General features: G+C 39.4%; 3 protein-coding genes and 1 long non-coding RNA gene across 7 annotated transcripts in view; 1 reads left to right on the top strand and 3 right to left on the bottom strand.

Moving 5' to 3' along the window:
• Positions 1-3,012, bottom strand: part of LOC135167305 (uncharacterized protein) — a 33,179-nt gene extending 30,167 nt beyond the window's left edge. The window contains exon 1 of one of the 3 annotated variants that reach the window (XR_010299833.1): positions 2,421-3,012. The gene's annotated coding sequence lies outside the window, so the exon portion shown is untranslated. The remainder of the gene's footprint in view (positions 1-2,420) is intronic. The other 2 variants (XM_064130374.1, XM_064130368.1) reach the window with 2 other exon arrangements.
• A 1,294-nt stretch (positions 3,013-4,306) lies between these two features.
• The window catches only part of LOC135167310 (myosin regulatory light chain sqh), a 35,588-nt gene continuing 14,674 nt past the window's right edge, over positions 4,307-25,220 (bottom strand). Inside the window, exons 1-4 of one of the 2 annotated variants that reach the window (XM_064130380.1) lie at positions 6,361-6,513; positions 5,200-5,406; positions 4,913-5,126; positions 4,307-4,841 (exon numbers count right to left, since the gene is read on the bottom strand). In XM_064130380.1, the coding sequence (XP_063986450.1) occupies positions 4,721-4,841; positions 4,913-5,126; positions 5,200-5,389 (525 nt within the window). In that variant the 5' untranslated portion in view covers positions 5,390-5,406; positions 6,361-6,513 and the 3' untranslated portion in view covers positions 4,307-4,720. Of the gene's footprint in view, positions 4,842-4,912; positions 5,127-5,199; positions 5,407-6,360; positions 6,514-25,220 lie in introns of those variants that run through there. The other variant, XM_064130381.1, reaches the window with a different exon arrangement.
• On the bottom strand, positions 7,107-23,518 carry LOC135167297 (sushi, von Willebrand factor type A, EGF and pentraxin domain-containing protein 1). Its single transcript, XM_064130342.1, has 18 exons — positions 22,922-23,518; positions 15,565-15,682; positions 14,331-14,389; positions 13,941-14,246; positions 13,732-13,854; positions 13,273-13,436; positions 13,056-13,182; positions 12,193-12,342; positions 11,629-11,985; positions 11,424-11,542; positions 10,463-10,697; positions 10,087-10,260; positions 9,641-9,820; positions 9,319-9,564; positions 8,491-8,844; positions 8,226-8,405; positions 7,794-8,085; positions 7,107-7,500 (listed from the first exon to the last, which is right to left on the bottom strand). The coding sequence occupies exons 1-18, from the start codon at positions 22,980-22,982 to the stop codon at positions 7,401-7,403; spliced, it is 3,345 nt and encodes a 1,114-aa protein (XP_063986412.1). The 5' UTR covers positions 22,983-23,518; the 3' UTR covers positions 7,107-7,400.
• LOC135167312 (uncharacterized) lies at positions 15,185-25,216 on the top strand. The gene is made up of 4 exons (XR_010299834.1): positions 15,185-15,729; positions 15,811-15,956; positions 18,551-18,772; positions 24,681-25,216. It is a non-coding gene; the product is annotated as an uncharacterized LOC135167312 (long non-coding RNA).

The raw sequence follows: 25,220 nt of genomic DNA, 5'->3' as shown, positions 1-25,220 counted from the left end.
TGCTCAATATAAATTCCCGAGAATCCGCAAAAATTCAATTTTATCGAGGGTGAGGGTGGGGTCTAATGAAGGGGAAATATTCCACGAATGAGAACATTAGGACGAGAGATTAGAATTTATTCTTCACATTTTCCTCTTCCAGTTAATTGACGAAACCTATCAAGATGCACGAAAGCGGTTAGAGAAAAGCCACGTGGACGATTGCAGTGGCAGATGCGATAGCAAACGCACCCCAATAAATTAATTCGCACCGAGAGAAGAAAGGGAAAACAACGTTAACAATGGGTGCATATGGCGAGTCAAACATCACCCACCCCCGCTAATAAATTTGCCACAGTGTTCCCCTAGTAACCTTTGCGTGCCTGGATGAATCACTCGCGTGACTGATAAATATTCTAATAAACAAGAATAAATTTAACTATTAATGGGAGTCAAGTGAGAATAGAATATTTTGATTGACATTAACGGGATCAAATATAGATTCCGAATATTTTCGTTTCGTGCGTAATTAATTAATTATTCAAGGTTGAAGAGGTCATTAGAGACCAGGGAAAGTTTATTTAAGGATTTCTCGAGGGAAAAAATAATTGAGCGGTGAGAATCAAAGGAGACCGAAAAAGTTTGAAAATAGAATCGATAATCGTAAAATGTTTAATCGTCACATAATTCATCCAGGATCATAAGTGATTTCATGGGGTGTTTTTATATTTAATTACACCTGTTCCACGGAAATTCAACCAGGAAAAGGTCAAGAGATTTTTGGATATTTTCCAAATCCCATTTTCATAAAATCGAAGAAAATCTCGACTGGCACAGTGGCACGAATATACTTCGCATGCACTCACGTTTCTCGTAATTACCAGCACGACAGTGCAATGAGCATAACGAAGAAGTTCATTCAGACACCGCCGAGGAATGACGCGGTACCGTGATGTAAGCGAGTTAAAGGGCCGACAGTCAGGGGTTTAGAAAAAAAAACCCGGACACTGGAAAAAAACCACCAGCTCGTGGAGGAATTAGACACGAAGCTGGCACGACTTAATTGGCCTAGAATTTAGATTATTCGCCGTCCTCGCCGATGTAAACCCCGGAATTATTTCCATTCTAATTGAATTATCGTCCCCTGTCCATAATTCAGTCACTATCGACTCGATTTAATTTTACTTAAATTTCATCTAACATTCAACCACATCAGTTACTTTTACGAGCGCAATTCTGGGGCCATAAAACATCCCCCATTGATTCCTTTTAATTCATTCTGATACTCGTTCTCAACCAATGGGAATAATCATGTGTATAGAACACTCATTGGGTTTGACCTATTCGGTGCGGTCTACATTATGTTGGCAGTGAAACTAAAGTGGCAGTGATTGACTGTAATATAATGCCCACGGGGCATTAAAATGGGTCGCAAGAAGAGTCAGCCGGAAGTGGTGAGAAACCAATACGTCCCGGCAATTTTTTTTCCCCTCTCCACGAGCGCGGAAAAATAGACGAAAAAAAATCTAATCTTCTAACTCGAGTGAGAATATTAGTTTTCACCTTGTTCATCGGATTTTTCATCAGCCTCGGGGATAAAATCATCTTACGTAATAGCGAGGATTCACAGTGTCTCATTACTACCAGTTTAACACGCACTAGAATGCACGGATTGAGTGATATTTTCCACTTGGAAACCATACGATTACGTTATCAGGGTGGCGAGTGTCCTGGGGGAATTGATAGAGGACACATTGGCCCAGTTATTGAGGTCACGAGACCGTTTCAAAAGGTCACAGTATCCCCCAAAAAAATTGCTGGTTTATCAAAATGGTGCATCAGTTGATACGACTGAATGGTTTTTCCTCCACTGGGTGAACAAAAAAAAAATCTAAAAATAAACAAGAAGAATATAAAACAAAATACGAGGTAAAAATCGTCGGCTTCTTTACGCAGGTCTCTTTATCCCCTGCGAAGCTATAAATATTGGATAATAAAAGTATGGGTGCAAAGTATGTATTGGCCTTGGCCGTTGATTTGCTGCATTCAAGATAGATCGTGTCGATAGGTAATGAACACTGCCAGAAGCGAATGCACCGTTTAATAAGAAAAGCCGGGAGTTGAGGGGAAAAAAATACAACTGATTGTCCTAATTGGAGGGAATCGAGTCCTCGAGGTGCTACTCCCCACCGACTGTCTATTTGCATTCTCAGTCACGTGCTTTTTGTCTTATCGCTTCGTCAACACGGACACCAATACTTGGTTCAGTCCAAGGCTGTCGACTTAGTAAAATAAATACAAAGGAAAATAAATATTTGGGTTCTTGATTTCCTGAACTGATTGGTCTTTATCCCCTAAAATGCCGATAATCTCGGGGATAAAAAAAAATCGTGAATGATTCAGGGAAATAAATAATGGTCGTGTTTATTTGTAGGACTCACCTGGATGGGTCCGACGTGAGGAACGTGCAGGAACAGCTGATCACAGTATTCCCCGGAGGATTCCTCACGGATAAATCACAGTTTAAAAAAACCCCTCGTCACAATCACATTTGTTGAAATCTTGATGATCCGAGGTCGTTGGCACTGGGCTATTGATTCGTCCCTATTATTCCCGGTGATCGATTAAAAACCCGGATATTCCTTTGCACATCCCTCAGCAAGGCTCCCCACAGGCTGTCTCCCCTCCATTTTTATTTTCTTCAAATCCTTCCCTCCACTCGAATGGCCCCGGAACAAAAGGCACAAAAATTGGCGCAGAGGGAGGGAACGGGGAAAAAAAATGGAAATTGTGTTGATAGGTCGAGGTCCTAGGTGCGTCCGGCGTCCGGCAACTCTTGCTCCACTCACTCGAATCACTGCCGGTTAACAACAATACGACAATTGTTCACCATCGACGGATTCCCATTTATTAACAGTATCATCACTGGTGGTGAGAGATGTTCGAAGGAGTGACGGAATGGAACAGAACAAACACCGCACACTCGGAACGTGAAAGCTGTACTGCGGAGTCTATTGGTTATACCGTAGCGTCGTGCGCAGACGCTGGACAACACTGACGCTGTTTAACTCCCCCACTCGTATCAAACCACGACTTTTTCAAGTTGTAATTTTCTCGGTGTGTGTGGGGAAGATTCATTTTTCATTAGATTCAAAGGGAAGGCCTCGATGAAGAAAGCCAAGGGTTCTTCCGATTCACGCAGTTCAACGCATTAAACTGAGATGTTTATCTTGGAACACGTGCGACTGTCTCCTCAGGATCGAATAGACTTCATTGACGTTTCTATTTTTGATTCGAGAATTGACTGAGCGCGAGACGATGGAGACAGAATTATTTGTAATAGAGAGCTATGAATTTCACAGGGATATGAACCTCCTAGTGGAGATAGTTAAAATTTTTCTAATATCTGGGGCGCGTTATAAACATTTTTTTTAATGGGGACATTCGTAGGGACAAACTGTTTCATGAATATAGTTTGACTGATGGCGAGAGGGTGGAGTTAGATAATTATTTATAAATAGATGACATCATGAATTGTGGATAACGATGAAGTAATTGTCAGTTAATGAAGAATGACTCACTCCCTTTTCGGAAGGCTCAGTACATTGATATTTAATTGGGTAACTGCTCTGTACATTTGCCTGCATTATCTCGTTTATAATTACCAATACCACTGGGACGCTGATAAAACTCAATCGCGAGCAGTGTTTCGGTTGAAATTGTTTAACCATGAAATTACTAATAAAGATAGAGTAATAACCGTAAATGTTTTCGTTCAATTCCTTTGCTCTGTTTCCTTTCATTTTTTCATTAATCACATGCTCGAGTTACTTGCTGTAATACAAGGGAGATTGGTCCAGAGTGAAAGACGTGGCTTCGTGGGGACAAAAAGAACGAATAGAACTTGGAGAATTGGATCTTTGGTTTTGGAATGAAAAAAAAACGGGTATTCTCATTTGTCACGGTGAATCGTTGGGGGTAAAAAGTGTGTCACTGAAGCCTGTGAGCCATAACATCTCTGTCGGCAGCTCGGTGAATATTTTTTTTGCGAGCAGAAATGGTTGAATAGGTAAAACGGTTACACGACAATTCGTCATAGGATTGTTCTTCGTCGATGGTGGTGTTGAGGACATTTTCCCAAGTCTATATTAATGCATTTAAAAATGGGGGACATCATGTTATTTTTATTTGTTGTGGTCCCCTCCACTGCTCTAGTTTTATCTCCACAATCTTAAATATCTGTTAATTTTCAGAGGTATTTGGCAAACCGGTTGAACCGTCATTTTCGAGAAATGATGAAGGAATGAAGAAAAACAATTTTGACATCTAATTTTTAGTATGCATTATATTAAAATACAAATGCCGATTCTACGACAGTTAATTAACATATATAATATATTTTACAAGTGTCCACACACTTACTCAATTTCCCATGACTGACGTTTTTCGTGTAATTTTTTTCTGAACATGGTTTACTCGACGATTTTTAATTAAAAAAAAATCCCGAAAAATCGGATATTGGAGAGAAATGCAATACTGACATCGAGGATTAAGTAACGTGGCAGAATGAATTGAATTTATGACTCCCGATATCGCGTGTATACGTACGAATGTAAATGCCAGATCCCTTAATTTAGTGAATGATTTCCTCGATGCAGATAACGACCTGGAGGCTCCTCAATGCCTTCGAGAGCTACAAGGAAAAGTGAAAGCATTGGGAGGATTAAATGCTGGATTTATTTCACTGTTCATCCTTGTCCTTGGCTCCGTGCTTCAGGATTCTGGTGAACTCCAGATAATCAAACATTGAGCCTTTTATGGGGGCTTCGCGGTACATCTCGTCGACATCATCATCCGTGAATCTGATAAATAGATAATTCAGTATTAAATTCCCAAAAATCATGCAACAATTAAACTCAATAAATTAAATTACCTGTCTCCCATCGTGGTGAGCAGTTCTCTCAATCGCTCCTCATTGATGTGCCCATTGTTTTCTTCATCGAAACAGCCGAATGCATTTTTGATGACGTCTTCAGGGTCAGTGCCCTGCAGACGTTCACCGAAGAGAGTCAAGAACATAGTGAAGTTGATGGGTCCTGGGGCCTCATTCATCATGCCCTCAAGATACTCATCAGTAGGATTTTTGCCTAAAATTAATCAAGACATTGAAACCTAGAGTTTCTCTCGACAATAGTCCCCTCGCGGGGAACGAGACGTTACCTAGAGATGCAAGCATATCATGGAGATCCTCCTTATCGATGAATCCGTCGTGATTGTGATCGATCATGTTGAATGCCTCCTTGAACTCGGCAATCTGTGCCTGATCGAACATAGCGAATACATTTGATGTGGCTCGTTGTGCCCTCTTTTTTGTCGTACCACGACGACCAGCTGTCTTTCTTGCTGACATGGCTCGATGTACTCAATCTTTAACCAAAACAAACGGCTCAAGTTTAGAAATCGAAGCCATCAAAAAATTTACCAACGTCAACAGAGAACTTTTCACTCAGTGAAACCGAGATTGGGATATAAATAATTCTTTCTGGCTTCTGACAGGGGAAAAGGGGTCGTTAAACTTCACTGATTTAGAGCTCAGTGTGAGATATTCGTCATGAAGAAGTAATAAAATACTATCGTTTGATAGGAAAGGCAAGAAATTGATTACGTAAATTTATTCTAGAATTTTATCCAATCAGTTAAAAATCTCATCTCGGAAAATTTCACCAGATATTATTTTTTTAGTTTCAAGAAAAATTTGGAGTGATTAAAATTAACAGAAAAAAAAACGAAATTAGCATCAATTGCGTTCCCAATTAAAGAAAAAAAATATTCTATTTCCCCAATGAAACATCAATATTGTTGTCCTAAAACAATGACAAAGAATTTTTCCAACAGACCATAAATATTGAAGGATGACTCCGAAATTCAGATTATTACTAAGTAAAACATTTCACTCTGTTAGTAAAGACAATTAATTGTCCAAATTTATGTGAGATACTCCCACAAACTTTTAAAATATTTACCACACTCCCCACGTAAGCCATAAAGACAAGTAATTTGGCATCAAAAAACCAGAACCCTACCCTTAACCCCATTTCCCCCAAGTCCCTACGAAGGTTCATCGACACCCAAAATTTCTGAAGCAAAATGATGATAAAGGTCTCTTTCGAGAGGATAAACGTTCGAGGATGACTCAAACAGTTGGAATGTATTCCATTTATTTTACATCCGACATGACTGTACACACAATGGCGGCTTCACTACTGGGCCTGTCTGTATTTCCAAATCTCTCATTGCTATCTGTATCCCAGTGTTTTCTGCGTATCTGGCTTATTTAAGATCGATAACACGGTTTGTTACGAAGTTTTGTGAATAACTTACGAGTCAAAATGCTTCAAAGATGATTGGGATGAGATATCGAGTCTGATACGTCCGTACGAAACAGAGAACAACACTCGCGTCACTGATCGTTCAGAGAACCATTCACCACACCCGCTGTCGTGAACACCGGCGACATCTGCGGTGGGAGGGGAGAACTGCGAGAATATGGCGGCGAGTCGCTGGAAATGCGAGAAACCCTTTTTCCATTTGAAAGGGTTTCACGGGGTTCATGGTCACTTTCAGAGTTAACTCCTTCCTGAATAAGTGGTTTTTCACAAGACACTGCCCTTATCCTATACCTATACCCTTGATGAACATTTTGGAACCTATTAATTGCTGCTTGAGTTTGATAATAAACATGAGAGACCGTCCTTTCTTGTTCCAATTTCCGTATTTGGAGAACCAAAGCCATCGTATGATTCATCTCCTTTTATGGACCTGAGAATACCTATCGTTATTTTGCAACAAGACCGGGGTCAAGTGCATGTAAAAATAATCACGTTAATTTGGATACGCAGGGTACGGAGGTGTAAATGTATTGAATTTTAATTAAATTGGGAAGTTGACCTTGTGGATTCTCATATCTATGGACCTTCTTCCACGAACAAAATTTCTTGAGTGGAAGTTAAATACGAAGTAAATTTTCACCTGAATTTCAAGGATTTTTCGACTAGACTATTTAATTTCCACTAGAGTAGGATTTAATATTCTTCAAGGACGAGCTGGGTGAATCATCACTCCCCAAACTTAACAATATCGGCTTTATTCACCTTAAATCTACAAAAATAATAATAAAATACATAAAACTATGAAAAATAGACCCATCTGAGGGTGTGATATATACACAAATCTTACAGTCGTGGTCTTTGAACCTCCCACAAGACCAAAATAATTGAGAACAGAAGAATTTTATTCTTCTCTTTCTTCTGCTGATACAATTTTTCATGTCGTCATTCGAATTGTATTTACAATCGATTATAAATAATGAGGCATTGCTAATTCTTAATGATAACATTGTTGTGTGGTTTGAGTTGAAAAAATTATCGAACAGATACGCCGTTTATGGTGATGCCATTTCTCGGCCCTGGCTCGGCCTCGTAGTGTCCCGATCTGGAGTACGTTCTCCTCCCATTGGAGTACCTGCAATATATTGAACAGAATATGATCGAGAGGCGCACGCACCGGCAGATACAATCATCTAGAGTTCAATTGAGGGCAGGGGATTGTTTAAATTTAATTTCATTAGTCGCATATTCATAATTCATTTTTTTTAATTAACTGGCGAAGGAATTAATTTTTTTCTGGACTAAATACAAACCAATCCGTATGTGGTGGCTTTGCTCGACTGATAAATCCATTGTTGAGTCCTAAATACTGAATTTGTTCTATAATTTAAGTCGATTTGGAATTTTTGAGAGAATTTTTATGCTCACCCGTAGGCACTTCCACTAACGCTGTAGGGATTATCATAGAGCCCATCTTCAGGAACATTTTCGTACATTCTATTCGTCGTTCCATCGTTCAAACTCGCATAAGACATTACCGCCGCATTCTGGTCCTCTTTTCTCTCCGCCGCCTGGACATTCTCGGTATTTTTAACGGGAGTTGCTTTTCTCAATCGGAGATAAACGAGTCCCAGTATTATCAGGATAATTATAATAACGCCCGCGCCAATTCCTACGCTTGTGCCGACGCCCTGTTGCTCCGCAACTTCGTTTGAAATCACTGAAATGAAAATGGAGCAAAAGCGATAGGAAGAAATTTTTAGATTGACCAACAAATTTTTCAAAATTTGATTAAATTCAAATAGTGGCTTCCACGCGACTAAAATGAATGAAGTATTAATTAACTAATTTTACACTCACTCTCGCATTTAGGTTCTTCGCCACTCCACATTCCTGTCTCCAAGCATTTCCTCAAAAAGGGCCCAATCCTCTCATACTGCGGTAGACAATGATATTCAGCAGCTCCACTGAAAAGAGTTGATCCATTCACCACGATAACTCGTCCATTGTCTATCGGGCCCGGATGCTTGCAATCGAACGCTGCAAAAGTCATACGTCATAAGGAGCTAGTCTTTCCCAATACACCTTACGAAAAATATCCACGTGATACATGATGAAAAATTACCGAAACACGCTGGCATAGATCCACTCCAAGATCCATTCTGCAGACAGATACGTGTGCCATTTCCTTCCATGTAGTACCCACGTGGACAGCTGTAATGTGCAACACCGCCCACACTGTGGGTTGACACTTGTGTCTCGAGTGGCGTTACTTTTTCCGGATCTTTGCACCTTATTTCACGGCAAATTGGCATCTCACTGCTCCAGGTACCATTCTCGAGGCAGAGACGTCTGGCAAATCCATCGAGCTCGTAATTACCATCGCACTCGTAGATAGCAGCTGCCCCGTAGTAGGTCGCGTTTGATGTCAGGGTGTAGTGACCGTGTTGAGTATTTTCGGGTTTTCCACAGTCCACAACTGATTTTTCAAGATTTCATTATTTTTGTTAGACGTGAATATTAGAAGTCGGTTAATTTAATTGAACACTGGACTTCAATTTCGACATTTTTAGATATGGTGTAACGAGGATTGAACCTGAGGGTCAGAGACAGGGGTTGATAATTGTTTTCATTTAACTAAAGTCGATTCCATCCCTTAGCTATCAATGGAACCATTAGAGTTGTCAAAGATATGAGGATAATTTTTTTTCCCAGCACTCGGAGCCAGATCTAGGATTTAGTCACTTTGAAAATCGACTTTTGCGAAATTTAATTGAGCAGAGGTACTGCTCCTTATTAAAACCCTCCCCCGCCCCTCATTTTGATGCCCCGGATCGATTTTACGTCATTTCCATTTCCTGACTTTTTTCATGATTAGAATCTCGAAAAAAAATGCTCATAAAGCAGCAATCAATCTCTTGATTACTTCGGAAAAATCGCGAATTTGACTTACAAATGCACTGTGGCACGTCTCCACTCCACTTTCCATTATCCTCGCACGTTGACAATGGTTCACCAATGACCTTGTAGCCCCTCTCACACCTGTACTTGGCGAGTGCACCAATTTTGTACGAGGTCGCACCAGTATTTGAATTCTCAGCAGTCCCCGTTCTGATCAATGTCCTGCCGTACATTCGATCGTTCCCAGTCACCGACAGTATTCCGTGTTCCGCAAGGACTGGCTCAGGACACCGGATCTCTGTGTCGAGGTGACCATGATGTTATATTAATCCACAGTATTAATCATTAATCACAATCGTGGGCAATAGGTTTACCTTCACATTTTGGTGTTGCGTCACTCCACTGTCCATTATCAAGACAGTATCTCCTAGTTACGCCATTCAGTCGATAGTTTCGGGTGCAGCTGTAGGTGATTTCACTGCCTAAATGTGTTGTACTGTTGACATAATTGACAACTCCGTTCGGAACTGGCAGGACCTTTCCACAATCGATGTCTAGAATTTTTTAATAATTCAACTGATGAACGTGCTGCAGACGCAGTTGCAAGGGAATTCTTCAGACATTAAATTTGACATTAAATTTCATTTCATTTGTTTAAATTTTCACGGTTTTCCTAAAGAAAATTTTTAGCCCTAGTCCTAGAATTTTTTTTGGGAATTATAGTGTCTGCATAACATATGTTTTTAATTCATCAATCAATTTTTCTTCGAAAATGTCGACGTAAAAAAATTAAAAAAATTTAAAAAATCTATTTACGTACATTCACAGGTTGGCACCCGTCCGGACCATTCACCAGTCTTCTCGCAAGTATGGTTCGCCTCTCCGTGCATTAAATATCCGGATTCGCAGTGATAAAGGATCGAACTGTGGACATTCAAGTCGTACCCAACAACGTAACTCCCCTGAGGTATTTCCGGCTCTTCGCAGGTAATCACTGAAAGCACAAACAATTTTTTATTCCAATTTTTCTCAAGTTTCCTCACCCCCTGGGCTTTTTAATTAGCCGAACCTTAAGTGGTCTCAAAGTATGAATTTTGGTTCGCTAGAAACAATCTTCAACGAGGGGATAAAAATCGTGAAGTTTCATCGATCTAATTGCAATTTCATGGACGTCGTTACTATAACAATGAGCTTACACTCGCAAGATGGTGTTTCATCGCTCCATTTTCCCTCCCTGGTGCACTCGTGCTTTCGCTCACCCACTAACCAATAATCCGGCTGACACGTGTAAACCGCTGAACTTCCCACAGTTGTACTTCCATTAAGCAATTCCACAGTTCCAAATTCGACTTGGGCCGGGGCACCGCAGTCGACAAACCGACATTGAGGTGCTTTACCTGACCAATTGCCTCCAATTTCACACGTCAGTACCTGCGAATTAAAAAAAAATATGTCAAGAATTGTTTTTTAATAAACCGTTCATTCTCGCTGATGAAAGACATTCCAAGGCACTCAGAAGCGAAACCGTTTTTTAATTTCATGAATACCGTGTCAGTAATTATTTTTTTCTCTATTATAGTACAGCTATTTTGCTAATAAAGTAGGAATACGATGACGAATGGAGATTTTGCAAATCATTTCCTCGCAGAATGTAGGTTTATGACATTATAGTCTGTTGAATTGTGTTCTTCTTAATCAATTGTCTTGAATTTTTCTCATGAAGAAGAATATTGTTCGTGACTCGGATCGACAGAGAGAAATATTTAGTTAAAATCGCAGAATAGTATACTTATATATTACGGAAAAAATACATACATAAATACAAAAAATAAATCGAAGGCCTGAATTTCAACGATTACAAAATTTCCATTGTACCACAAAAAGCCATCATTTTTCAGTCGAAACAGTTAATTCTCACCAAGCGAAGGAATTTCAAGATCCTCAGACACCAAAACGGTTCTTTAATCGTATATAGACATTAACAATTATTTCGTTCTTGGCACATTTGCAATTTAGCGTTCCACTATTCTAAATATCTTCTGAAAAAAAAAACACAGTAATAACGCTGGACGTTAATTGACGCAGGTCTCAAGGACGCGCTTTACGTAATGATGAGGCATGTGATTATTACTTTATTTCTCTGTTGGAAGTACTTACGTTGTCTCCGAAAAGAATGAAGCCATTCTGGCAGGTGTAAGTGGCCGTCGAGCCAGCACGTTTCCCGGTGGTTGTCACTACACCACCAGTGACATCCGGAGGATCTGGACACCAATCGACTGCGAGTAAAAAATAATAAAATATAGATAAACTATAGATTCACTTTGTTATCAATGACCGAGGGAAATTGGAAAGGGCGACTCACAGAGACATTGCGGTTGATGTCCACTCCAAATGGCCCCATCTCCACATCTTCTCCTGGCATCTCCAACTAGTGTATAATTCTTCTTGCAGACGTAGTCCCCGAATGCCCCGTGGGTTGTGCGCTTGTTGACAAGAGTTATCTGGCCATTTTCGAAGTCTGGAAGGGGTCCACAGTCCACGAATTTACAGGAGGGCGGCTCACCACTCCAGAAACCATTCGGCTCACATGTTCTAGATTTAGAACCGACGAGCATGTAACCGTCTGGACAGGTGTAATCGATTGTGGAGCCGATGGAACGTTTCGTTCCTAAAATCGTCGTGTTCTCGAGCTTTTCCGGGCTTCCGCACACAGAGGGTTCTGAAAAATTGGTAGCACATTCGTTCATTGCGACAACTGTGTTGATAATTCAACTGTTCAATTGATGATGTCATCACAATATTTTACATTCTCTTCCTTTGCTACATGTGAATTTGGGGAATTTACTTCTGCGAAAATTCAATGCAGTTCGGTAAGGAAATTGAACTGCTGAGGTTCAATGAATTGTTCAGGGAATTCTTCACTCACTGCTCTGACAAATCCAGTGGAGATAGTCCAAATTACATCCAACATCGTTCCAAAGCCAGGTTCTCCCTCCGTCAAGCACGACGCAATTCTGTTCACCATTGTAATTATTCGGCTGATCCTTTCCCCATGACGGCTTATGCACAGTCTCTCCTAAATTACAAAATACGAAAGGAAAAATAAAAAATTGTGAAATTAGTTTTGTTTTATCATCAACTTGTCCAGTTGCTGCAGTCCACACTTGTCGTGGATGGATTACAAAGTACAGGGCCATTCTATTATTTTATATGGATACTTGAGCACGAAAGGTGCAACTTCCTGTGAATCACAATGAGCATTTACTTTCACGACTCATTTTGCCCTGATATTTATACCAATCATTGAGGCATAAATTTCGAGTGCGACAGTTTCTCCAGCAGTATTTCAAACTGTCAGAGATATTTTTCAAAAATTATTTTCCAATAATTCTATTGGCCATTTTCTTTCAATCCTGACGTGCCTACAATTATCTAATAAATAGTCTAACCACACGTTAGCAAAGTGATTGCATAATCGTGATTACCGCCAGCTAGAATTTTCACAGAGACCCTTCAATTATGATCACTTAGTATTACTCTAGCGTGTACACCATCCAGTCACTGTACATACACACGTGTTAAGAGTTCAATGTACCCCATCTCAGATATATTTTTTAACGTATTACCTAACACCCATATTGTCGACCCAATTCTCACAATCGGCTCGTTCGAATCATCATTATCAAACTGGCTTGAATCGATCGTGGGAGACACTTACGTTACGCCGGATACTTAATTACCGGAAATTGAATATTTTTTTTATTTTCCGCGAATGAGATTTCAACTAACCATCGACCCATCGCCAAGTTCTTGCTGTTATCGATGCCTCCTTCTGGGCACCAATCCAGACTAATTGGGTTTTTAATTTGTCCTTTCGTCGCTCGAGGTTGGTCAGGATGAAGGTCGAAGCTATTCCCTGTAATGGAGGGAGGAGAATGTGAGAATTTTTTGAAGAGAAGGAAAATACAGTTTCCACCATCAGGAAATTTTTATTCCAATAACAAACCTTGAAACCATGAACGAGATCACCGCTTCTGGACTTGCAATAATTTCTGGCGTCCTGGAAGGATCCCCCTTTAGTAACAACAAATTCATAACAAGTTGAGTTGAACGCTGCCAGATCAGCCTCCGCTGGTGTTCCTGCGTGTGCACATCTGTCTATCGAGAATTCTGAAAGGGAGCATATGGTGATCGTTGTGTAATCGAGGTCGCAATATGACGTTACTCCATTTAAACTACCTCTACCTTCACGATAACTTTAAGGATGATTCGCAAATTGAGAAAGTTTTTGAAGGATTGTCTCAAATCTAGAACCGTAATTTAAAAAAACTATTGCAATCAGCCCAAGCATTGGAGAAAAAATGAAGAACTCGTTGATGATATTGCATAAAAATATTTAAATTTTGCAAAAAAAAACAACTGGGTAATTATCGAAGGAATCAGGCTATTCCCAAAGACTATTCACCATCTGTAGCAAAAACCTCGACTTCGCAGAGGCTCAAGCTCCCCTCAACCCCGACAAGCTGAAGAAAAACGTATTGACCCACAAGGGCTCTGGCACAGGCGAAAGTCTTCGTGATCCCTTCCTCTGGAAGACATAAAAACAATTTGTACATCAGGAAATGCCGAGATTAGCAAGAGCTGGCGGAAGAACGACTCGATTTCTTCGCTCACCAATTGTTCCAGGAAACCATGCGCAAAGTGGATTCCTCTGTAATTCCGCACTGCTGTTACCAACTCTAATTTCAATGTCCTGAAGTGGTTGATGACCGCAGCAGCCTCTGGTCGTCACCCGAACGACTTTCACCGCATAAGGCTTGAGCAAATCTACCCTCCACCACGGACTGGGCTCCCTCTGTGTCTCAGTGCATCTCTTGCCATCGTGCTCAGTTCCAACATCTCCATCATTACCATGACCAGCATCACCACCTCGGACGGTGGTAGATTGATTCGCTGGCTTGCGATACCCAACGTTCGTCCCTGGATTTATCGTTGAATTGTTATGATTTTATTATGCTAATTGCAACAGGAGCATCAATCATGTCAATAAACCAATCAACTCACCACAGAACGGCAGTTCTCCCTGCCACTTCCCATGGCTGGTGCATGTCAAGGTGGATTGCCTGGAGAAAAAATGAAGATTACAACCTGGTGACTTGAAAAATATGTCGACGAGCCCATTGGGGAGGAACTGATGCAATGAAATTCCGGGGGCTCGATGACAAAGAATATGGGCAGTATGATTCCGGTGAAAGTTGGCATTTCAATGATGACGATTATCAATGGATGAAATCGCCTGGGTCTCGGTCGGTCGGACAACGTAAGGAGGCATGCGTCGACGTAACTAGGAAACTGAAGTGAATTTGGTCACGTGCTGGGGCTTGATTGTTGCCTTAATCTCAGGTTGAATCACGTCACGTTGGTTTTATTCTATTTTTTGTTATCGTTTTTTCGTAATTTTTGGGGACATTTATTCAGTATTTCTATCAGTGCTCTGATCGACTGAATGTTGTAATAATTTCGTCATCGAGAATTCGTGATTTCGTGGAGTAATGGATGAAAACTGAAAGTTTCGGTTCAGTTATTACGGGATTTTTGTAATTAAGTGAGAACTGCATGTAAACCTCTCGATATCCTCGAATTTTTAGACAAAATGAATGCGCGTGAACGCATGGAAATAGTCAATAGAAACTGTCATTTATAGTTCACAAATTTTTAATTATAAAAAATTATTAATTATCATAAAAAAATTAGTTACGAAATTGCGAAATTTCTCGGATTTTTTATGTCAATCTAATGATTAATTATTGTCTACTCTATTTCAACGTGATTTTCCTGAAGTTTCCCACTTGTCCATGACATTTTCAATATTTCTCCAGCTGCGATATGAAGATAGAAGGAGAAGCCTGCGGTCAGTCCTGAATATCGTGATTGCAATTGAATACATGAAATTCTTATGAGCCGGATTGAATTAATTTCAAATGTAGAGATATTCTTCGCCATCGGCGATTTCATGCTCGAGTGAATTCTGGTAATTACGTGGAATCTATTTCAAGCGCGCAAGGCCTCCGTCGACGAGCAAAATGTTATGGTTTTCCGGTTGTAAGAAAAGGAGATGGAAATTACATGAGAGATAACATTCAACTTGGAACAAAAGAGACAAGGAAATTTAAGTGATATTCAGACACCCAGTGGTTATCGCGGTGTATCGAACTGTTTGTGAGTGGGAGAGAAGGACATCGTTAAACATCACCCAGGTTAATTATCTCGGTAATTGCCCGGTGATCTTGGAACTTACCCAAAGAGCTCGTAACCAGCATCACAGGTGTAAGACGCTATTGTACCAGGTGACAGAGAATCGTCTGACAGTGATACTTTAGAGTTCATTGGCACCGCTGGGTGACCGCATTTTGTTGCTGGAATTGAAGATATGGGGACTTGGATGAGCATCTTAGCAGAAAAAGTACGTAAATAAAAATTTTCACGATTTATCAGAATATTTTTACGAATCATAACTACATAAGTGTTTCATAATCGTTCACAGATCCCCAGAAATTGTATTTTGTTCTTAAACAAACACCTCCACCGGTGGCACTGCGCCACCTTCCTCGCAATTCAATAAACAAAGGAGGAAAGCAGAAAACGTGAACAGAGTTAATTGAAACGGATCTCGAATGAGTTATTTCTGAGGTAAATCAACCGTATAATTTTCAGTGCGCAACGCTTAAGCTACCGTTCGTCGACCCCCGGGTCCACGACACCGACTCGGAAAATGCGACACGATTATCGAAGACTTGGTACCACAATGCTGTAAACATTCAATGAGAGGAGAAGCCGAGGTGTATTTGAAAGAAACCAAGTGTCAGTAGACATGTTCAAAGCGGACAGATGAAGCCCACGGGAAATTCCGTTGGGCATCGCAATGTCAGACCTTTCCCCATTGCAAATTCTACCGCATATGCTATCAGACTTTAATTGTGCGTTTTACAATGCAGTGGAGTCCAACATGGGTAACAATGGATTAAGGTCATTCACACTTGTCAAAAAAAAGCCAAGAGATGATGAATTAATCCTTGAGAATAATGAACTTCCATATGGGCCCTTTCTAGTGTCTTCTCACAATTATTTTTAACGTCAACATGTGACTTGTTTTCTCACGTTTCACCGGACTTTGCATAACTCCAAATGATAATTTATTCTTTATACCGTTAATCATCGTATTTAAACGGTGGAGAAGAAATCATTTGTATTTATTCAATAGGTTTGATTCATTTTGTTGTTTCCTAACCGAGGGAAAGTCAGGAAATCAGCAGATGCTTCTACTTTATTTATGATACAAAATGCGGTCATGTATCGCCAGGTTTCTTCTTCACTCCTTTAGATACACGTCAGGGGTTTCCAAGTGAGAGTTTACGGGTAAAAATATTATCTTAGCTTGTGTATCATTAGTTGTATTTAATTACTCAGACGAAAAGTCATGAGGATTATGAGTTTCGTTCTCTCGACGACTGACTGAGAGTTGTAATTTTTTTATATCCCTGGAGATCGTTAGTCCAAGGTCGTTGTTATATTAAATAATATCCTGATTGTGACCTTCCGGTTTGACTCTCTCTCGCGATCAATTACTCAGTCGAAAACCAGTCGATTATGAGTGACCTTTACTTCACTCAATCTCGGGTATTTCAAGTCGCTAATTCGTGGTCTTTATTTGTCTATTTATGGGTTGATTCGTTTGTTAAGTTATTTATTTGTTTTTCTGACCGTTGAATGAAATAGATATTTGACATTTCATGTCTGGGGAACGAAAAATAAGACAGCGTTTACTGGCTCAATAATGTAACATTTTATTTGTCGTATTTCATCAGTTGGAAATAGTTGGTACTCGAGAATATTGCAACTAGTCATTCAAATGCTATTTCACTTGACTGAAAAATAAAGACTTGCTTCGCTCTTTATTTTTCTCTCCATTTTTTAATGGTTTTTTTTTTCTGCAGTAACGATGTGACTTTTACTTAATCGTCTCGTCGGTCTTTCAGCCGCTTTCACCGTGTGCACAGTCTCTAATGTGACAGACTGGTAAATTCTGTTATCGGGAATTCTCATCGCGTGTGAGTGCGACAATTAAACTGATTTTTATCGAAATGTAACAAATGAGAGATTATTTACGAGCTTGACTAGTCATTTCTGGGGATGTTAGCTCATTAACTTGACCAGTTGCTGGTGATTTTCTCTCATCATTTACGTTCTGGAATTATCCATCGAGGTTTAACCTGACCGACATTTCTATATTCGGGAATTCGGTCAAAAAATTATTGACGAAACGATAATTGATATTTTACTAAATACTACCTGAGAGGAGATTGAAAAATTGAGATAAGAATTTAGGTCTAATATGACGGTAAATTGGCTGGAGTGGGAGATTATTCATGGAGGAGCTTCTTGAGTGGGGTTGGAACCCACTTTGGTGTGTTGATTAATTTTTGTGACACTAGTTTTACCGGTATAGGCATTAACGGCCTCTGACATACCGTCTCCACTTGGTTTTTCTTGGTACGGAGGTCTGGGTCACTCGGTTACAAAACCTTGGAGTGCCGAAATAACGGTATTAAACCGTGACGTGAGTTTGGATGTGCTTCGATTCTTGAATACCGGTGTAAAAAGCCTCTTTGAAATACATGTCGATCTTTTCCACGCATCGTGTGAAGCATGAACTTTAGAAACGCACAAGAATTTTTATGGTTCGGGAACTTTTACGTTTGGACAGTGCACTGTGGGTGGAATTTCATTCGATTTAGGTGGAGAAGATTTATGAAATTTCACGCACAGTAAGATCTATTCAATGAAAATTCAGGCAGAACTGTAAATTTTCAAAATAAAATTGAAAAGTTACAGAATAAAAAATTCCTCATTCAATTAAATTTAATAGAAAATTCAATAAACTGTCGTAAATGGTAATGAAAGTCATGCGAACAGAGAAATGATTTTACATTGTCTGGACGTCCTCGGGGGCCGGAAGAATGAAGGCAAACATAATGATAAATAAAACATAAAGTTTTGTCAGAAAAGTCTGGGAATTATGGTGCACGAGCACGAAAGTGAGTTTTTATTTAAACGCGAATATACCGCTTCTTCCATACTCGAGGCAAGTAAAGTGCATTCTTGGGCCAAAAAAAGTAAAATTGTCTGTTTCACGAGCAAAGTTCTCAAACTCCAAAACCAAGAAATTCTCGCCTATTGGATACTGGAACAAACACTCTCATCTCTTTCTTGTTCATCACGCACAGGTATACACCACATGGGATTTCTCAATCCATTGTCTCTCTAGGCAAGGTAAAAGGTGCACCACCCTCAGCAGTGCTAAAGTATCGCTGAAACCGTTACGAAATCGACGACGTCCGTTCGGTATCTATCTAACACCGGAGAGAAAGAAAATTGTTATGAAATCACCGGAATTTGCACATTTATAAGAGAATACATCCCGAAACAAGACGAGAAACAATTTGCTGGTAAGTTTATATCTCTTTATGCGTAACAACAATTGTGGAAATGTATTCGGTATTAATTGCGGTTGAATTACTGGAATTATCGAGTAAATTTTTGTACGAGAATTTTATAAAACAACGAGCAACGCGTTGTTAATTTTTTTAGACTCCGAAGTTATGAATTTCATCTTGGAAATTCGAAAGAGAAATTAGTTTTCTCTTCGGTTTCAATTACATAATTATTCTGTTAAGATTTATATAAATGTGAAAAATTCAGGTGAGTGATCCTCAATTTTTTTAATTCACTGGAAAGTCACGAAAATTTTGGACTTTTATTCTCTCACTGATAAACAATTGAAAAATGTAGCGATAAATTCGCGATAAGATCAAGTTGAAAAATCTAGGAATTGTCCCCATTAGATTAAATTCCATCGACTGTCTCTGAAACTTTCAGATAGTTTACTAAGAATTGCAGTAATAATTCTTCCGAAATGCACAAAAAATATAAATCATAGATAGTATTATAAACTACGTGCGAAGTCATATTTTCCCCTTTTAATGGCTTCCCAGTAGCCTTTACTCCTCACATATTTGAACACAAGGTAAATAGTGGAATAGAGTCATTAAGAATACGGTTCGATAATTTGTTTGCACTCTGCGAACAATCGCGAAGTGAAAGTCCTCGAGTTAAAATACATGAAGTACAAAATTCAAAAAGACGAGAATTGTCGTGCAGACAACAATTTCACTGGCGGTACACCGAGGAATGTTGATTGATTCGTGACAGCAATAATTTGTCAATGTAACTGACTCCTAATTCTCCCGGAAAATCGAGAGGAACCGTCAGAACCGCCGAAGTAAAAGTACAGTCGCAGAATCAATTGGGATTTCAATTTTTAAAAGTTGTTTCTTGAATTTTCTTTGAAAAAAAATCCGTAGAAATTTTCCAGAGTAATTTTTAAACGGAGAGAGATAACTAAAAATTATAAATAAATCTTAGGGACTTTCAGCGTTGATACAGGTGTGTCCGATTTAATTAACGTGAGAACTGAGGGTCATATTGCGACCAGTACCATTGCAGAATAATTCCATCATTGGACTGAGCAACGGGAGCGTTGGATTTTTCATTTCGTAAAAATCGGAGGAAAAATTCCTGATATATTTTCATTGCGAACTGCGCCTACGTAATCGTGCATATGTCCTATCGTTGAACACCGCAAACATCTCAGTTAAATGCATCGGATTTTATTTCGTTAAATGTTACGCCTATCCCACACGAGGGAGTATCTCATGTCCATTTCCCCCGAGGAACGCGAGCACAAAATCGTGTTTACCAACGCCCTGGCGCTTTATCATACCAAACCTATTGAACCAGATTGACCGAGAAGGCCTGTTGAGCATCGATACCGAAGCCTTCCCCGGCATTAATTTGCCTCTCACCTTGTGTACAATCATGTGAAAACAGCATTGGCTCCTAGAGTATCAGTGAATAAAAAACTCGAGCATGTGAAAAAGGCGGAAATAAATGAGCAGAATCGAAGAGGAGAAACTTAATTGGTTGAGTTGATGAGCGAGCAATTGAGAGCGACGCTAGGCCGCATCCGGATATATGTGCTATTCGCTCTGTATCTAACGGAAAAATCAATCTATGATCTCCTTTCTTTGGACTCAATGGAGATAGGGAAATTGTCTTCGGATGATCTCGAAAAGTTGGCGGTGAAGAAAAGGGGAAGATAACTATTAACGAATATTTTTCAGTTTTATGGGGTTAAAATTGCTGAAAGGAGGTTTATACTTGTCGAATTATCTCAGTCAATAATTGACATCGTAAATATTCTGAATTGATAATGAGTAATGAAGAATGTGAAAACTCACACTGAGAGAAATTTCAGTGGTTAGTTCGACTACAAAAGAATTGGTAGAGAAATTATATTTGTTGTAACAATAAACTTTGACGATTAAAGGAAAATTTGGTCGATTTACTAGTGTTAGCAACATTGTGACGTAATTTTCACTTTAGACGAATGGCTGGATTTGTAATTATTTTATTTTTCTGAAAAATCCCTCGCAGTTGAAATTACCATTGAAATTTCTCTAGTTGCAGGGGCTGAGAGACAGAGAGTAATAAAATCTGTGGAGGAATGAACGAAGAAATTGCATGAGAATTCTTATTACGTATTTCGAAAATGAATTTCCTTCTGAAATTAATAATAAGTGATAGACCAATTTGTCAAATTGTCGATTGGTCGAAAAAATAAAATGGAAAAGTGGAAAATTGACTAAAAAATGCCCGAAATTAGTGGAAGAGAAATCAGCTAATTCGATAAAACAAAATAATCAACGGATTATCCACACGAGGCGGAAATGATGTGCAAAATAACTATTCCAAACCAAATTTCTTATTTATTAGCAAAAATCTACTGTACGCAACACGAGAGTGATTTCCCACTCATTTCATTTTAAACCCCACAATTAATTTTTAGCTACCCATTCAAATAAAAAAAATCCGTGTCTATTGTCTTTCACTTGATTTCCATAGTAAGCGATAAAGAAAATTTCACGAAAAAGCCCAATTGCCCTGGGGTATTGTTGAGAAATTGAGCATCAAAAAACCCGGAGGAAAGTAATTTGAAATGATGACTCCTCATATTCACGTTACAAAAGCTGAAAGGAGGTTTACACCTGTCTCAACCGCCCAATGGATCGACACCGTAAACATTATGAATTGAGCCATACAAGAATGTTCAAACGTAAAAATTCCACAGGATTTGTATTTCACAGCGCAACTCGATACAATTGCCACCGAAAGCAAAGGCCCCTTTTCACAATTTATTTATTTTTTACACTCCTCTATTTCTCCTGTTACTCAGTAGTTTCCACATGTCTCCGGTAACACTTCAAGGATATCCACATGTGCCGAACATCTAGAGGAAGGGAATGCAGACTCTGGAGCACTCAATCTCAACCCATTGAGAAACAATAATTTCTCGGTTCTTGTTTCTTCGTTTTTTTGCTCGGAAACTTTACTCCTTTGTGCACTGATGAATAGGTTTTATAACGCACTTCGAGTAGGGTGTACTGGTAACACGTATGGGGGACAGTTTGTAACAGGTGGACGCACTTCCGGTTCTCTTTTGACCTCTTTACCGGCCGAAAAATATTTTAATGAGATTTCGCGGTGATATTCACGCGTTCTAATTCCTTTTCAAATGGAAAATTATTCTGTGAATGGGTGTCGTGATTAGGGCTGGCTGGAGGATAATTATGGATCGAGGAAGGGCTCCATGACTAATCAATGTACGTTCAGTTCGGCAGAAAAAAAAATTATTTGTAATTGTGGTGGTGTTTGGTGATATTTAGAAACCTTAGAAATGCGGTTTCATGGTTCGGGTGACATTGTTGGGGGATAAAGTGACACTGAGGGTTGGTTTTAAAACTTTGCTGCAGTTCTACCATAACAAAGAAAATTTAATATGTAACTTCAAAAAAATAAAAAATATATATATATAATTTATACAAATATTTTTAGCGAAAAAAAATGTAATTTGCAGGGGGAAAATTTTATCACAAAAGAATATCAATTAGATTCGAATGTAATTTCCATAATTCTAAATATTTATGATTGTTATACGGAATTTGTCATGTGGTAGTCAGCCTATCACCAATCGTCGCATTTCAACTCCTTTTGAAGCCAAAAATTATTCCGTGCGCCAAACTATTCTAATTACGATTGACTCCACAACAATTATGGATCGTGGAGGTGTTGAATATGATCATGAACGTGAAGAGTTCAATTTTCGTGAGTTGATCCGTTCCGAAGGATATACAACCAGTCGACCTCGGTTGCGACCGATGAAAATCCATCGAGGACAACGCTCTCGTGGGCGTAGACTCGACCGCGCGTCTTGACTTTTTGTTCTTGAATTTCGCAAAACACGCGGTGAAATCTCAATGAAAAAAAAACAACTCCCTAATGCCGGAGAACAGCAGGGACAGACTCCCTGAATTATGGACCGTGAAAATTCACTGCTAACACCATTAGCATAAAATTGAATATTTTTTCTCAATCCGAAAGTCATTTCACACCCTGGTGTCCTTCGGCAAGGGAGAAAAAAAATAATAGTCTCAGGGAACGAGTGGAGGGGGAGATAGGCATTTATTTATTGAACAAACCTTGGGCCTGGAGCGGTAATATCCCGAGAAGGGACACTAGTATCCCGAAGACAACGATCATCGTCTGATCCGTGGCATTTATCGTCCTCAAGCACTTCACAATTATTCCCTCCGAGTTTTCCGGCAGTTTAACCTCTGCTATTTCACTGAGAAACGTCAGAAATGAGAAACAAAATCACCAATGTCCCAACTGGAGCCAGAACTTTCACTTGTTAACTTAATTATTTTGATGTATCAACGATTTTCAAGATCCTCGTCAGGCATCAAAGTCCCCATGGTACCCCCCAAACGAGCATTGATATCTCCGAATAAAAAATCGAGGTAAATATTCTCGATGTCGTTTCCTTCACCATTTACAGACCGATTAATTATTAAAAATCGTTCCCTCGCTATCACAGATATGAATATCAACTAACGCATCACTGACTATTCTTCACATCAGGGGAATTCGATTATCTCACGGAAGAATAATTATGGGAATTCAATATGAAGAATAAATTGTTACAAAAATTCACACGCGCACTGAGTGAAATTCACAGTGATGTGGCGATCTGTTCCCTTCACCGGTCGAACACGGAGTGCTCGTGCCCCTGGCTAAGACCTCGTTGTCTGTGGGGATATGAAAGTCTCCGGGTACAGTCTATAAGTACAGAAAGTATAGACCCACGACTAAACATTTCTCATTAACTGAAAAACCCAGGAAAATTTATTCAATTTAATTTTCTAAACATTAATATGCACACGGGGAAAAACATTTGTTGAAAATATTTCTTTCACAACTATATGTTGAAGTTTATGAACTACTTGTGGAGAAGAATGACTTTCCAATTAGTTGGTGAAGTTTGTCATTATTATCGACTTTAATTTATGATTTATATGCTTTATCGTTAAAAAAATTCATTTTTCATCTCTCTAATTCAAACTATTATACAAATCGTCACTTGTGCCTCTAAATTTTATGCAGATTTGTTCAAAGAACGCTCTGTAATCATAACTAATCTCTCATAAAATTCTAAAAGTGTTTAAATAGATTTTAAATTGTGCAGAGACCGTCCCATCAGTTTAAAAAATATAATCATAATATCGTTAATTAACAGTGGGATTTCAACACCTGTTTATTGCATTTCCATAAATATGTTCAACATATAAATCTCGTATAATTCGTCATTTATCTGCATCATTTATTTTTGTAGAAAATAAATGCCATTTTTAACCGCTGCGAATCGAGAAATTATGGAGATAAATCCTGAAATAGTCGAAAATTCATGAAAACAATCATTGAGCCTTACAATTACACCTCCATAAAATTAATAAATCATTTAAAAGGCCCCTCAATCATGAATAATCCCCCTGAACCCATTAGTTCCCCCCTATTCTACGAATAATTCAAGAAATACCACTGCACGAGTCGAAAGAGGGCGTAGATAACTAGGTAATAGTCGTCTTGGATGCGACTTATTTCCATACCTGCGCTTTACCATTCTGAGGAAATTGTACAGGAGTTTAACTCCTCTTTGCTGTTACCAACCGTGCGTAACGAAAGTTACGATGCGAGGCCCGTTTCTCGAATGATTACGAAAGTCCATACTCATTGTGTTCACCAGATATTTGAGAATGCAGAGTTTGTTCAATTGGCTCTATCTCCACCTCCACCTCCTCCTCCTCCTCCCCCTCCTCCCCCTCACCGTCACCCTGCCCCCTTAACAGTTCAGCTGTCCCAAACAACTAGAATAGAAGTGTTATTTTTTTTTTATTTCAGACAGACAAAAACAAGACAGGGAAACCGGTTCAGTTTCGATCGATTCAGCGGCAAAAGTGGTGATTGCTTCCGGGATAGAAGCCAACAAAAATATTAATATGTGGAGTAGCAACGGACAGTGCTGATCAGCCCAGGAGTTACAGTATCCAAGAGATTCTATAAGGTTACGCTTGCCTTAACCGTTAATCCACCTCAAGCTGTTTCACCGTCTTTTTCTACTGCGTCCCATATAGATCACCTCCTCCTCCACTGTCGCCGGACTCATGAAACACTCGTTTCCCTCGCAGAGTCGCCTCCACCGCCTCCATTACGATCTGTTCCCCCGTCTGTCCCCGTCTTTTTCTACTCACTTGTTGTGATTTCTGGTCTGTTTTATTCTACACTGAGTTTGTTGTGCATCAGAAATTGTCTGACGTCATGCCAAGCCCCTTTCACCTGAGGAAGGTACGTGCAGACGGGAGAGGAGTGATTCTCGATGATGTTTATGGGGTTTTCAGAGTCCAGATGATTAATTAACGCGCGGTAAATGGAGTCTTCTGA

This window comes from Diachasmimorpha longicaudata, chromosome 11 (assembly GCF_034640455.1).
Source record: "Diachasmimorpha longicaudata isolate KC_UGA_2023 chromosome 11, iyDiaLong2, whole genome shotgun sequence".
Lineage (NCBI taxonomy): Eukaryota > Metazoa > Arthropoda > Insecta > Hymenoptera > Braconidae > Diachasmimorpha > Diachasmimorpha longicaudata.
This window is presented reverse-complemented; position numbering and strand designations above follow the sequence as displayed.